Here is a 15,407-nt window from a genome sequence, read left to right on the forward strand (position 1 = left end):
ATAATACAAAAACCGCCTTAGTCCATTAATTAATTTTCAACAGTATATTCTTCTTAAAATAAGATTCATTTCGACTTTAAAAAAAAAGTTCATTTACTTTGTCAAACATATTAATTACGCCTTTCCCTTGTGTAATTTTTGTGGTCCATTTTGGAGCCAACCATGGGTTACAGAGTACTTGCAGTGGAACCATGACTTGGTGAGGAGGAAGATGCAAAATGGCCTTTTTTGTTTTTTCCCTTTCGGGTACTCCAAAGATAGGATGTTGACCAGTGTAAATCAAGGATTATTGGAACGCTGAGTGAATGACATTGACATCAACAACTAAACAAAAACTTTTCATTCTTGTTTTCTGGGGTGCAGAAAAGATCATTATAAGTTAAGGGGAAAAAAAACCAATGCAGAGGATCTCAACCATTGAATTTAATAAAAAATATTTAAAAAATAATAAATATGATAATGGATAGTTATAATTAAAACTGGATCTGATACAATAAAAAGCTCTCTGCAGAGTGCAGAGGAAGAAATGATAGGTCAATTTCCGTGAATAGAAATAAATCTTCTTTAGTGACAATTTTATTATATTAAATATTATATATATAGCTTGTATTTAAAACTGCATTGAAAAATATACTTGAGAGGATCCGGTGAGTTGCATGTTACAAAGCAAAGTGATGGAAATGGAAATAGTAACAAAAGGAAAAATGTTTGATAAGCACTTCCTTTCATTGTCTTATATAAAAAAGACAGATATAATAAATGAAGTGACGTGCATAAAAAGAGAGATAGGTGTTAAATAAATGTTCATCCTGTTTAGGTGTTAATGAATCAAAGTTGTAACGGAAAAGACGGATAATAATCTGTATGTCAATCTTTATTTCCTCTGTATCATTCCAATGTTTAAACAGAAACAAAAATCACTATTTTACATTGATGTAATCAGCCAATGCTTGATCTTTACACAGGAAACTCGTCCAATGCATGGGGAAAAAAAAGTAACCACGATTTTTGACACCTTACTTTTAAAATGCCTACACATTTCAACAAAGCTCATATCTTGCACACTGTGGCTTAAATCATCATAATCATCATTATATCCATATTTTTAACATATGATCAAAACTTTTGGTAGGCATCATCTTAGTGACTTAACAATCTATAGAAATGCAGGTCTGAGAGATGGTTGAACTGTCAACTCTGCTAATAAATGGGTTAATCTTGACCCAAACAAGAGAGAAGACAGAGGCCAACAACACTGACCACAGAATAACAATGGTTGGAGTACGGTTTTGGCGACCCATTAGACCCTTTAGGAACGGGTAGAGATGAAAAATGACCCAAAAGGCAAAGAAAACCTTTCCAAAGAGTGGTCCCCAAGACTCATATCCTCCATTTAGTGCATCAGAAAATCCAGCAACAACACCAACTATGTTAATAACGATAAGGGTTGTTGGAGGAATTAAGAGTGTAGTCCACTTGATCATATATAGTTCACCAAACTCCGTGTCATCAGCAGCTTTGGCTGTGACAGTGAAGTTGGTGTCAACACCAGCCAACATCTTGAGGAATCCTTGAAAGACAGCAAAAAGATGGGCTGAAACTCCTCCAATCACCCAGAACTGTTCATTACGCCACAATGCTTCTATGGTAACACCACTCCACCGCAGCTCAAGCACACTAGTGATTATAATGGAGAGGAAAAGTCCAAGAAAGAGGGCACTTGCCAGGTTGGAAAGCTGCATCAAATTAAAATGTGTTACAAAATGCAATGCCTTAGTGTAAAATGACCTTAATTTATGTACTGTTCTATCTGTTGCTTTAAACTGTTTTCATTGGTTTGTGTAGTTACACATAGTCATTTATATTTCATATATGTGACATTTGTTGGATTTTCCTTATGGATTGAATGGATTAATAACAAATATATCTTTTTAACTATCAATTTTATGCCACAATACAGACGAGGAAATTACCGTTGGTATGATGAATTTTCCTGTGAGAAGGCATATTGCAGGCAAACAACAATATGCAACAAGAGGAAGGGATGTAAAGGGGTAGACAATGGTGTTGATATAAGCCAGTCTCTGCAGCCATTTGAGGCGACCTCCTGCAAAACCATACCAGAGAGGGCAGTGTCTACTAAGGAAAATTTCAACTGATCCAAGGGCCCATCGAAGAACTTGGTGCAATCGATCAGAAAGATTGATTGGTGCTGATCCTTTGAATGCTGGCCTTAAGGGCATGCAGTAAATTGACCTCCATCCCCGGCATTGCATTTTGAATCCAGTTAAGATATCCTCAGTGACTGAACCATAGATCCAACCAATCTGAATGTACAAGAAAATATTTGTTTAATTAAACAAGTAATAAGTGAAAGTTAATGAATTTAGCTAGAACGAAATTTTGATATGTACAGGTACATTAATGAAAATATCATCATTGATAAAGAAAAATGGAATTCAAGATGAATAGTGTATAGATTTGGCTGACTCGATTTTCCATCGCACTTTGTACTAAAACATGAATGCCTTACCTCTTTTCCCCATTCAGTCTTCTCTTCATATCCACAGCTAATTACATGAATGGCCTCTTTAATTAGCATTGAGGGATCTGCAGATTCAGGCAGCCCTCCATTCTCCATTAGTGTAGATTCAATGAAAACGGTGGACAAACCAAATGTTTTCTCAAAGCTCAATTGTGAAATCAGCATTGACCTCTCATATTCATCATAATCTTCAAGAACAAAAACAAAAATAGAAGCAAGAAGCATTTTCATCATTGAATATTCTGCTATGTGTTTGAGTAAAACTGATTGATAAAATTAACTGTACTTACTGTCAATCTCCCTTAGATTAAAAATGGCAGCATCAAGCTCTTCTCTCTTTGCATCTCTATAAAGCTCAGAGACATCTTTCGTTGGCTTCTTTGAGGGGCAGCAACAGCAAGATGATGATTTTGGTAATTTTGGCATAGAAGGTGGGCTATAGCCATAAAGTGCTTGTCGATTGAAAACACATCCAGTTCCCACATATACAGGTCCTTGAATGCCATCAAGTCCTTTCATGTTAACCTGAAAGGAATCAAGGATCAAGGTTGGAAACTATACTAAGTGTTGTGTCCATGATTTTTACTTCATAGAATTTATGTCACCACATGCACTACATATCACCATATTAATATTATTGACAATTAAACAATTTCTGGTCATAAAACCAGATAAATTCCAAATTAATTGGACTCTATTATTCACAAAAAGAAAAGACAAAAGCTGTGAATACTTGTTTGATTGATGGTCAATATTTTCTACCACACTTAGACTACAATATCTATTAAGTGAAGTAATGAAACTTTTCATTTTATTTAAACTTACATCAAAGAAAACTGTGTTGCGATTGGCATATCGATCACTACGATCAATACCATCAAACCTCTGGGGAAACTGCACATAACACAGATCTCTACCAACTACTGGATCCATCAAAAAACACATGGCTTCCCGGACGGCCTTGCTATTGTTCACATAATGATCACAATCAAGATTGAGAATGAAGGGAGCATTTGTGAGAACTGCAGACACTCTCACCTATATAAATCCAAACAATCACCAAGCATTAGAAAATCTTAAGGACCTTATTATATCAATGTTAATTTGAAGTATCTATCCATACCAGTGCATTTTCAGCACCAGCCTTTTTGTGGTGTTGGTAACCTGGCCTTTTCTCTCTGGAAACATACACCAACCTGGGAAGTTCGTTTCCTTCTATGTCCTGGGCACCACTGTGACCAAGGAAAACCTGGAAATGAAAACACAAAATTTAATAAACATTCAAGTTTTGCCATGACACAGAAGCATGTAGAAGAACTATGGCATGCACTTGTTCCAATTATTGATCTAGTCAATCTTACAAAGCCAGAGAAGGTTCCCACTTCCCACTATTCTGACAACCACTTAGAAACCTCTTTTTATTTTATGCAGAATATTAAATATTGTTAACGGCTAGTTTATTACTAGAACAACCAACTATTTATATGAATGCTCAAATGGAGCACTCATTTTTAATGGATGTACCTGAATCATGCCAGGGTGATCGCGTAAGTTATTTCCTGGCCATGGAGTTCCATCTTGCATTGTCCATCCTTCATCTGGTGTTTTCTGAGCCTTTGCTACCAAAGCATTAATTCTTACTTTAAACTCTTCATAGTCTCTCTGAAAGAAATAAAAGACAATCATTAAGATATTTCTCTCTGATACCCGAGTTGAAAAAAAACAAGGTGATGAGTGTAGCAAATCAGATATGTTTTAAACATCAAGGTTGTTCTGCCTTTGAAGTCATAAATACGAAGCATTAAATGCTTACCTTCATTGCTCTACGTTCCTTCACAAAAGAAGGTTGTACTTTGTCCTTCAAGTAATCAATCTTCTGAGAGAAGTAGAACTCAGGTGCTCTTGGTTCAATTGAAAACTTTTTGCAAAATGGAACCCACTTTCTTGCAAAATCAGCTGTCTCCACAAGGGATTCAAATGTCAGCATTGCAGCACCATCATCTGACACATAACAGGATACTTTATCCACAGGGTAGTCCACAGCAAGAATAGAAAGCACTGTATTAGACGTGATCAATGGCGGTTCTTTCAGAGGATCCACTGTACTGACAAAGAAATCCACAGCAGCAAGTTGAGAGAGTTCACCAGGTCTTTCATACCTAACATGGAAATGCAGGAGTGAGGAGCATCCAAAGTACAGACTAGTAGTACACGCGGAATATCAGTTCTCAGTTCTCGCATTCAACTTAGATGTTACTTTACTATATATTATATCCTTTGATTTTGTAACCTTTCATAATTTCTCAACAGAGAAAGAAAAAAAAAACAAACTACAAATATAAGTGTGTTTGACAAAGCTTTTAATGGATGAGCTTAAGAACTTGTTTAACCAAAATTAAATCTATTTGGTAAAGTTTATTTTAAACGCTTTATTATCATAATTCCTTCTTTTTATATATTTTGATGTCATTTTATACTTATCAACTATTTTAACAGGTAGTTTTACCAAACACACCCCTAATCTATTACAATATGACTTTTCAGCTTAAAGCTTGATTGAAGTACAAGGATCTAAATGTCCAACAATTTTGTGAGTTTACCTTGCAGAAAGCCTGTCAATAAAAGCTTCCCTGTTGATCGGATACCATTTAGGGAACTGATCTAACACCCATGAAAATGCAAACCAGATTTCACAGATGATAGATGTCAACCACAGACCAAAAGCACTATCAACAGGATTTGTAACTCGATAATGGAAGAAAAGACCCAATATTACTAGTCGCAGGACTATCACAATTCTGTATGGTGTGATTCTAGATTTTGGGATTGGAATAATGACTGAAAGTGGCTCAGCAGCAGCAGCCTCTGAGGACCTGCAAAACGTATCAGCAGGAAGCCATGTACATCAGAATAAAAATATGATTGAACCTTTATGACAGTTTTAAAAAAGATGGAGCAAGGCATCCAAAATTGATAAACACATGAAAAATATTCATTTTCAAATTACTAGCCTTGCAGGTACTACCAGATGGATTACAATAATTTGATGAAAAATCCTCAATCTCATTAATATTTTCAAGAACTACTTTGATATTCTCCACACTGGTCTGATTCTTCATCCCTTATAAGGATGCTGAAGTGTTTATATCTGTAATCCTGCCTATACCAGCATTCCCCTAAGAAAATACAAGAATGCTCACAGGATTGAGAAATTAAACAGTGAAAGAATTCAAATCATATTTTAATTTTATTCTTCTATTCATAATCTTTCTTAATTTTTTGCGTCCGATTCCGTGCATCTTAACCACATCCTCTCCTCGTTTACCAATTGAGCTATGAGGTACAAGGGAATATTTTCTTTTATAGCTTCTCTAGAATTTGACTTGGTTATGATCTGACATATTTTTCATTGTTCCCTTCTGAAAAAGTGTTACATATCTCATTGAACTTACTGTATTTCTTCCATCTGTTGTTCTGGTGGAATTGGCGTCTCATTTTCAGTCTTAGGTGCAGCCTTTTTCTTCTTGCTCTTTTTATCCTTTTCCTTCCAACTCTCCACTCTATTCTTCCAGATTGGATTCCCAGATTCATCATTTAATTCTACAAGAAAAACCATGTTATGATCATCAATGAACATTCCTAATGAAATTGTAGTAGAAGATGCGAGCTGAAGTCTCTTATTTACCACTATCCACCGTGGACACAGTACTGATATGCCTAGCATGGAGTCCAACATCCTACATAATGCAAGGAGAGGTTGTAAATGCAAATATGAACAACTTAACAATGTTACAAAAAATAAATATAATTACTCATGGTATTATCCCTCAAAATTCTTGTTCCTAAAAATTAAAGCTAATTGCTATTTGCACCTAAAATCATGTGAATGTTAATTCATTACCTCAGAAGCACTGAAATGTGCAGCCCTTGTGGACTGATTTCCGAAAACCTTGGTGTCATCATTGTCTTTTGTTCTATCTGTGAAATATTACAGAAGGAGACCAATCTTAGGACGTTTCACAAAAAGAAATGATAAACGACTAAAAATACCACTTTTGTTTATATATATATCGTTACTTAAGTGAAAAAGAAAAATGAGAAGATTTATTTTTTTCTCTTTTTAAATTAATAAAAAGTAATAGTTTATTACTTTGTTGAGTGATTCTTGAACTATCAAAGTTTGTCACTCAAAAATAACAATGGCATGAGAAGTGAAAGGCCAGAAGTATACATGAGTCAATCATCAAAATATTAAATTGGAGATATAAGAGCAGCCAAATTGGCATTGGAGGGTTACCAGCATAGGGAGTGGCACATCTCAAGCAGACCCTACGACCCTCATTGATTTCATATTCAAAACAAGCCTTGCAAATTGGGAAATAGCACTCATGACAAGCGACAAACACCTCGCCATTAGCATCAAGTCCCACTTGTTCCCCGCAAGTGTTGCACAAGTGAACCGCAGATTCCATCATATTTTGTTATTTGGTCCAACTTATGTTCGAGGACCGAAGTATAAAGTGTCAGTGTAAGCCTCTCCGACCCTTTGATTCTCAGTCTATGCTGATGGGTTTATATGAAAGAGCATAAATTCATTGACGTTGGAAAGTAAATTTGTATTAGTGTAAAGGGTGTGGATGGTGGTGAAGGTGATGGTAGTGTGGTGGGTTCATTTTCTCAGAGGTTAAGAGGTTGGTGTCATTCATTGTTTGGCTCACACACAAAGGCACGTTCAGAGACAGACAGTGAGAGATGAGAAGCAACGTCTAGTGTTTGTTTTCATACTAAGTAATAAAGATTTGAATTTATTGCGGGAAGTATAAGGAAGGCTTCGGTTGGGCTGGGTACGTCTTTAACTAACAACTCTTCAACTACAAGTTCTTCACCACTAGCCTTCCGCCAGCAACCAAAGAAGTATAATGTTAATAATAACAACATTTTTCAATGAAGAAAATTGGATGGAAAAGATCATTCAAACCTCATAATATTCATAAAAAGGTTTTCTATTTTGATTTCTCAGGTGTTCAAGCTTTAAAAGTAATAGATACCGTGCCATAAGAAAATAGAATATAGAATTGCTCATATTTTAAAAGGTTTTGTTAACAAATGATTGTTTCTTTGATATGTTTCTGAGATAAATCTCTTGAGATATGGTAAGGCACTAAATTGATTATCCCTCCCAATGTTTTTTCTATCTACATGCACATGAAAATCTCAAGATCAAATCTAAAACTTTGAAACTTTTAGTTTACTCTAACCGGCAGATGTTGGTTGGTAACGTGATTTAAGAGACCAGCTAGGGAATAAAAGTGAAAAGAGTATAAATAAAAATAAATTATTTGATAAATTGAGAACTAAAGTTTTATTTTTATTTAATATATTTTATTTTTATTCTTCAGGATTGATTTTAGAACAGTAGTTAACAAAACCAGAATAAAGTATACGATATCTTAAGATGTAAGTATATAAAGGAAATCATTATGAGCAAAAGCACTATTCAAATCATACAAGAGCAATTTTTATTTTATTTTCAGTTGACGAATTGTGAAAATTTCTTGTGGGTCTCAGATAGTGTTTGAACCAATTGTGTTGAGCCAGATAGTAGAGATGGAGGCGTAGAGCTAACGATGGATGGTAAAAGTATAGGGTTCAATTTTTTGTCGGTAATCTCGATCGTTTGTTAGATTTAGGGATTAAATCAGGTAATTAATATAAAAAGTACTTAAAAGATTACCTTACGAAAATTTTTAAATGAGAAAAATTAGAGTTTGGATGGAGGAGGCCTCAAATGTTAATGATACCTAGCGTTTTCACTGAGGAGGTTTCGTGCATCTTATTCTCCTTACCAAATTAAGCTAACATGTTTGGCATTAATAACAGTAGTTCTGTACGTTGCAAAGTAGCAAAAATAAAATACACATTTCTATTCTAAGTTGTTCTAACGTCAGATCATCTTGTTCTTCATCATTGCCAACCTCAAAGCAACCTTTCATATGGCATTCATTATTTATGCCATTTATCTTGCTAAACATAGATTCTAGTCACGCCATTGATCTGGGCTTTTGTTTACAGCATTTGAAACCTCATAGATCTCATATGAAAGCATTACAAAGAAAGAAATAATAGATCTCATAGGAATACAACGATCAATGTATCTGAGGTTAAAATTCTTAACACGCAATTGATAAAATTTATTAAAAATCAAGTAAGTTATATTTTTTTATTTATATTTTTCTCTTATAATTTTTAAATTTTCAATAAATTTTTATCAATAATAAAGATAATATTAAAAAAAGGGCATTAAAAAAAATGTGTGGCTAACCTTCTTTCTTTTGTAACTTTGAAGTGAATTAACATGCATTATTATCTAATTGCAACGGATGAAAATTTTTGTCATAAAATATCTTATCACGTTCGGAGAATATTTTTGACGTGTTGTTTTTCAATCGAAATCTAAATTTTATCTTTTTTAAATAGATATTATGAAATATAATTTTTTTTATATATTTTTAAAATTCATATTTTATACATAAATATTTTAAAATTTAATTATATCTTAATTTGTCTTTACTTTTTTGGAAAATAAATATTTTAAAATCTAATTATATGTAAATTAATTTTTAAAATTTATTCATTTTACAAAATCACTCTTTTTACTAAGATGTGGTTAAATTACTAATGAAAAATATTTGAACGTTTTTCTTATCAGAAATTATGATTATTCAATATTTTTTAATTTTACTTTCTAAATATTAAATATAGTAAAATTCAGGATTGAAAAAAATAAACATATACTTTTTTTTTATTTTTTTCTATACATATACTGTTCTAAATTACGAAATTACATTATGATTTAAATTTTAAAAATAAATTTGTAGTAAAAAAATTAATGACTGAGGTTTAAAGTTACTGTGAAAATTTAACATTTTCGTTAGATTCACATTTGTAACTGTACATTTTTCTAACAAAAATATAATTTTTATTGTAGATATTTTAAATTTTTATAAAAATGTGATTTATTATACTAAAAAATTATTTTAATGAATACAATATTAATATATACTATCAACACACAAATGTTAATATATTATATTATTTGTTAATATAGATAATAAAAATATTTATTTAATTTTTATTAAACAAAAACTACACTAATAAAAATTATCCTCACATTTTTAAATTTTTTAACAAAAAATAATATTTTGTAGTGAGTATATAAATAAATAAAAATAAATGTAATCTTTCATATCATTTATCATTTAAACAAACAAAAATAATATGAAATAAACATTGACAGTTGGACTATATTTTCAATAATACGTTAAAAAATCATTTAAGTAAACTAAGAGTTATAAAGAGAATTACTAATAAAAGGTAAATTAGTAAAGTGAATAATTAATTTTAACAAAATGATAGAATTTTTTTATTATAAAATTTACTTTCTCTTTAAATAAATAAACAGAAACATATATAGTAATATAATATATTTCTTGTACTTTTTTTTTTTACATAAAACACATTAAAAAAATTATTAATTTTTATTATAAGGCATTTTATAATTTTTGATAAAATATTTATTAATTTTTTATTTTTAATATTTAATTAATAAAATTGGTAAAAAAAATTAATTTACATAAACAAAATAAGTATTCATAATAGAATTAGTATTATATTTATTTTTTAAATTTTAAAAAATAATTAATTAATGTAATTTACTTAAATGAGTCTTATAAAAAAAATTACAAGAAATATAAGCATGTGATCACCAACTTTCAAGAATTTAACCATATTGACATATTGGCCATTTTTCTCTCTCTAATCAATCACGCTTTATTGAAAATTATGCTTAACTCATTTTCAATATCTAGTTTATAAGAGAAAGTTTGTCCAAACTTTCTTTTTGAAAAATACTCTAACTCTATTCTTAGTTGTTGGAAGAGATCTCAATGTTCTTAAAGTTAAAAATGATAAGATGATTCAACTTGAAGACACTTGTTAAAACACAAAGTTTAAGTTATTAAATTCAAAGTTGAAAATAATACAGTTTTTTTTTACTCAGTATATCAGAATATGTTAAATCAAGTTGTCAAATATTGGACACCTTTAAGCTGCAAAGTAAGAAAAATTGAAGGATTGAAAGTAAATGATGGGCACCGCCTTATATGAGTCACAAAATGATACGTAGGAGCATTTATTACTAATTTTACATGTTGGCTAATTAAGTGGTCAATTAAAAAGTTGTTCATTAGCCCGATCAAGGCCAATAAGTAATGTCATTTTATCTAAAATATTTTCTTATAAAAAGCGAAGTCTTGTATGTTGTAATATATGAGTTAATGAATGAAAATTAAAAAAAAAAAATCTCTTCCTCGTAAATTTACTCTATAGAGAAAATGTTAGAATTCATCCCACCAATATCAATATCAGAGTCTAGAGAATTTTGAAAGTTTGAATGTCAAAATTTTAAAAAGTGAGTGTGTAAAAAACAAAAGAGTTCTAACTTTTACAAATTTTTATAGAGTTAGTTTGTGAGAGATATGTTAAATTATAATTTTTTTTTATCTAATCCCAAATTAGATGGGAAAATAGATTATAATTATTGGACATTGTTGATGTCTACCCATTTGAAAGCTCACAACATTTGGAGCTTTATTAAACCAAACTTATAACAAGGAGTTGATGGTGCTGCTCAAAGGAAAGACTAATTGGCATTGTCAAAAATTTACTAAGGTGTAGATTATTCAATTTTTGGCAAAATATCAAATGCCAAAATTGCTAAAAAAGCATAAGACATTTTGAAGTTGTCATATAAAGGAGTTGAGAAGGCTCAAAAATCCAAATTACAATCTCTATGTAGAGAATTTGAAAGATATGAAATGTCTAGTTCAAAAACTATTTAACAATATTTTCACATGTCACAGATCTCGTGAACAAAATGAGAGTGCATGAAGATGACATCTCAAATAGCAAGGTGGTAGATAAAATGTTCCATACCATGCTAATGAAGTTTGATAATGTGGTGACTACAATAATAAAGTCTCATGATACAAACACAATGACTGTAGGAGAGTTGAAGGGAAGCATAAAGAATCATGTGAGCATAATATTGGAGTAATAAGAAAAAGTGAATGAAGAAGACTTGAATAGTCAAGTGAATCACAATAACGATGTTGAGTCTAATCAAAATGCTGAAAGTAGAAGTCGTGGTTTTAATAGTAAATGTCGTGGTAATTTTAGAGGAAGATGTCATGGCAATTTCAACCAAGAAAAAGACAACAATTTCATATCACCTAGATAAGGAAGAGGAAATAATTGCTGGCCTATTAGCCGAAGAAGAGGAAGAAGGGGCTATTATAAAAAAAGAATAACTTTTAATTGTTATCATTGTGAAAAGTTTGACCACAAAGATGCGGATTGTAGATTTTGATAACAAGTAAACATAGTAAAAAATCAATATCAAAATATTGGTGAGAGTTTTGATAACCCACAAAGTTCATCTTTGGCAACTAATAATTTTGCAAAAGATGAGAACATCTAGTATTTAGATACTAAGTGTAGTAATCATATGTGTAGGAAGAATGAGTTATTTTACTCTCTGGATGAAATGGTCAAATCCATTGTGAAATTCAAAAATAATTCAAATATTCCAATATTGGAGAAAGACCAAGTTGCTATCATACTGAAAGATGGTTCTCAGAACTTTATCTCATGTTTCTATGCTCCTGGTCTTTATCATAATCTATTAAGCATGAGACAATTGTCACATAAAGGGTACAATATCCAGATCTACTGAGGCTATTATATGTTGACTCATAAAAATGGAAGATTTGTGTACAGTTGAAATACCAACACATGGCAGTAGCAAATTATTTATTACTTTCATTGATGATTTTAGTAGAAAAACCTGGGTATATTTTCTGAAGCAAAAATGAGAAGCTTGTGATTCCTTTAAGTCTTTTAAAGCATCTATGGAGAAACAAAGTAGTTGCATAATCAAAGCATTGAGAATAGATAGAGGCCAAGAATACTTTGCCTATGCAGATTTCTTTCAGCAGCATGGAATTTAACACCAATTGACAACTAGATACACGGTTCAACAAAATAGAGTTGCAGAAAGAAAAAATAGAACAATCATGAACATGGTCAGATGTATGTTAAAGGCCAAACAATTACCTAAAGAATTTTGGACAGAAGTAGTTGCCACTACTATCTATATTTTGAACAGGAAGTATGGAGTGGAAGGAGACTATCAATACGTCATCTGGAAGTATTTAAGTGTATTGTTGATGCCCATGTACCAGACCAGCTAAGGAAGAAATTAGATGACAAAGGAGAAAAATGTATTTTCATTGGCTATTGCATTAACTCAAAGACATACAAACTCTACAATCCAGAGACAAAAAAGGTGATTATCAGTTGTGATGTGACGTTTGGTGAAGAAGGGATGTGGGATTGGACCACAAAAATCCAAAATAAGCCGTTGATGATTCCTAATAATTATGAAGAAGATAGACAAGTAGATTCAGCGGTTGATGTACTAGAATCTTCCAGCAGACCATAAAGGCATCACAAGTTACCAGTTAAATTGTAAGATTATGTTGTGGGTAATGATAATGATCCATCTGATGAGAAGATTATCAATTTTGCCTTATTTGCAAATTGTGAGTTTGACTTTTGAAGAAGCTGCTAATGATTAGAATTAGAGAGAAGCTATGAATGCAAAAATTGATGCCATTGAGAAGAATGAAACATGGGTACTGACAAATTTACCTACAGATAAAAGACCAATTGGAGTAAAGTGGGTGTATAAGACTAAGTACAAGCCCATTGGAGAAATTGATCCCTTTAAAGTGAGATTAGTGGCTAAAGGATATAAGCAAAGATTAGGTATTGATTATTTTAAGATATTTGCTCTTGTAGTGAGATTAGATACAATTCGTATAATTATATATATCTTAGCTCAAAAAAATTGGAAAATATATCAAATGAATGTTAAGTCTGCCTTTCTAAATGATACTTTGGAAGAAGAGGTGTACGTTGAGCAACCTACAGGTTTTATGATTAAAGGAAAAGAAGATAAGATCTACAAATTGAAGAAAATATTATATGGCTTGAAGCAAACACCTAGAGCGTGGTATAAAAAGATTGATTCTTATTTTATACAACATGAATTTCATATATGCCAATTTTAGCACACTCTATATATCAAAGTTGTTAATCCTGATGATATTTTTATTGTGTGCTTATATGTTGACAATTTGATTTTTATTAGCAACAATCCCAAGATGATGGCAGAATTCAGGGAGGCTATGACACGATATTTTGAAATGACAATTGTGGGCTTAATGTCCTATTTTCTAGACATTGAGGTCATTCAACAAGAAAGAGGAATTTTCATTTCTCAATGGTGATATTCTAAAGAAGTTCAAGATGGAGAATTCAAAGCCAATTCTCACACAAGTTGAAGAAAAATTAAAGCTAACAAGAGAAGTTGAAGGTAAGAGAATTGATCCAACCTACTATAAGAGTTTAATTGTAAGTATCAGATATTTGACTGCAACAAGACTTGATATTATCTTTGGAGTAAGATTACTAAGCAGATTCATAGAAGGAGTCAAAAGAATTCTAAAATATATCAAAAGTACTCTGAAAAAAAGAATTTTTTATACTAAAAATAATGATATAAAACTTGTCAGTAATATAGATAGTGATTGGGCAGGAGATGTAGTAACAAGGAAGAGCACGTTAGGGTACATATTTTATCTTGGGAGCAGTGCAATATCATGGTCTTCAAAGAAACAACCAGTTATTGCCCTTTTAATAGCCGAAGCAGAATATATGGCAGCAGTTAGTTGTGCAACTAAAACATTATAATTGAGAATAATTCTTGGAATGATGCATCAAAAGTAAGATACTCACAAAGTAATATTTTGTAATAACAAGTCAACAATTATATTATGTAAAAATTCAGTTTTTCATGGACGGTCCAAGCGCATAGATATTCAATTTCATAAGATCTAAGAACTAGTAGTTGAGAAAGAAGTGGTAATTGAGTATTATTCCACTTAAAAACAAGTTGCAAATATTTTTATAAAGCCATTGAAAGTTGAGTTATTTTACAAACTCAAAAAAATGCTTGGAATGATATCAACTTGATTTAAGGAAGAGAATGTTGGAATATGTTTAATCAAGCTGTCAAATATTGGACACCGCAAAATAAGAAAAATTGGAGGATTGACAATGAACGATGGACATCGCTTTATATGAGCCACAAAATAATATGTATGAGCATTTATTACTAGTTTTATATGTTGGCTAATTAAGTGATCAATCGAAAAGATATTCATTATTATGATCAAGGCTAATATTTTGCAGAAAGATAACTTAGCAAATTAGAATAAGTAATGTCATTTTATCTAAAATATTTGTCTATAAAAGACGAAGTCTTGTATGTTGTAATATATGAATTAATGAATGAAAATTAGAAAGGATCCTCCGTACATTTACTTTTCAGATAAAATGTTAGAAGTTGTTCCACTGGTATCACAAAGTTTGCATAAAATATGACTTTGAACTGGCTAACTTACGTAAATTTATTAATCGTTATAATACATCTTTCTTTTAGAATTTAATCTTTTATAGTATTTTTTAATTCAAATTATTTATTATTTAATTTATTTTTATTGTAAATTATAATTACGTGAATTTACCGACATAAACTTGGCATTTACACTGAGTTGAAACACAACCAATAACTCAAATTGGATTCTTCACATTTGCGGGGCGACATGATTGTTCTCACATGGATATTGGATGGTTATTCGTTGGGTGTAAGAAGATTCAACAATTGCGATATTAAAAT

General features: G+C 31.3%; 1 protein-coding gene across 1 annotated transcript; it reads right to left on the reverse strand.

Annotated features, from left to right (window-relative positions):
- Positions 1-1,148: 1,148 nt before the first annotated feature.
- On the reverse strand, positions 1,149-7,020 carry LOC113852872 (cellulose synthase A catalytic subunit 8 [UDP-forming]-like). Its single transcript, XM_027483262.1, has 13 exons — positions 6,843-7,020; positions 6,447-6,523; positions 6,231-6,282; positions 5,998-6,145; positions 5,146-5,418; positions 4,359-4,704; positions 4,070-4,207; positions 3,669-3,794; positions 3,371-3,583; positions 2,836-3,070; positions 2,534-2,733; positions 1,974-2,327; positions 1,149-1,736 (listed from the first exon to the last, which is right to left on the reverse strand). Exons 1-13 carry the CDS (start codon positions 7,018-7,020, stop codon positions 1,149-1,151), a joined length of 2,928 nt encoding a protein of 975 aa, XP_027339063.1.
- Positions 7,021-15,407: the final 8,387 nt, after the last annotated feature.

The sequence above is a fragment of the Abrus precatorius genome, unplaced genomic scaffold (assembly GCF_003935025.1).
Source record: "Abrus precatorius isolate BTA unplaced genomic scaffold, Abrus_2018 Scaffold10, whole genome shotgun sequence".
NCBI lineage: Eukaryota > Viridiplantae > Streptophyta > Magnoliopsida > Fabales > Fabaceae > Abrus > Abrus precatorius.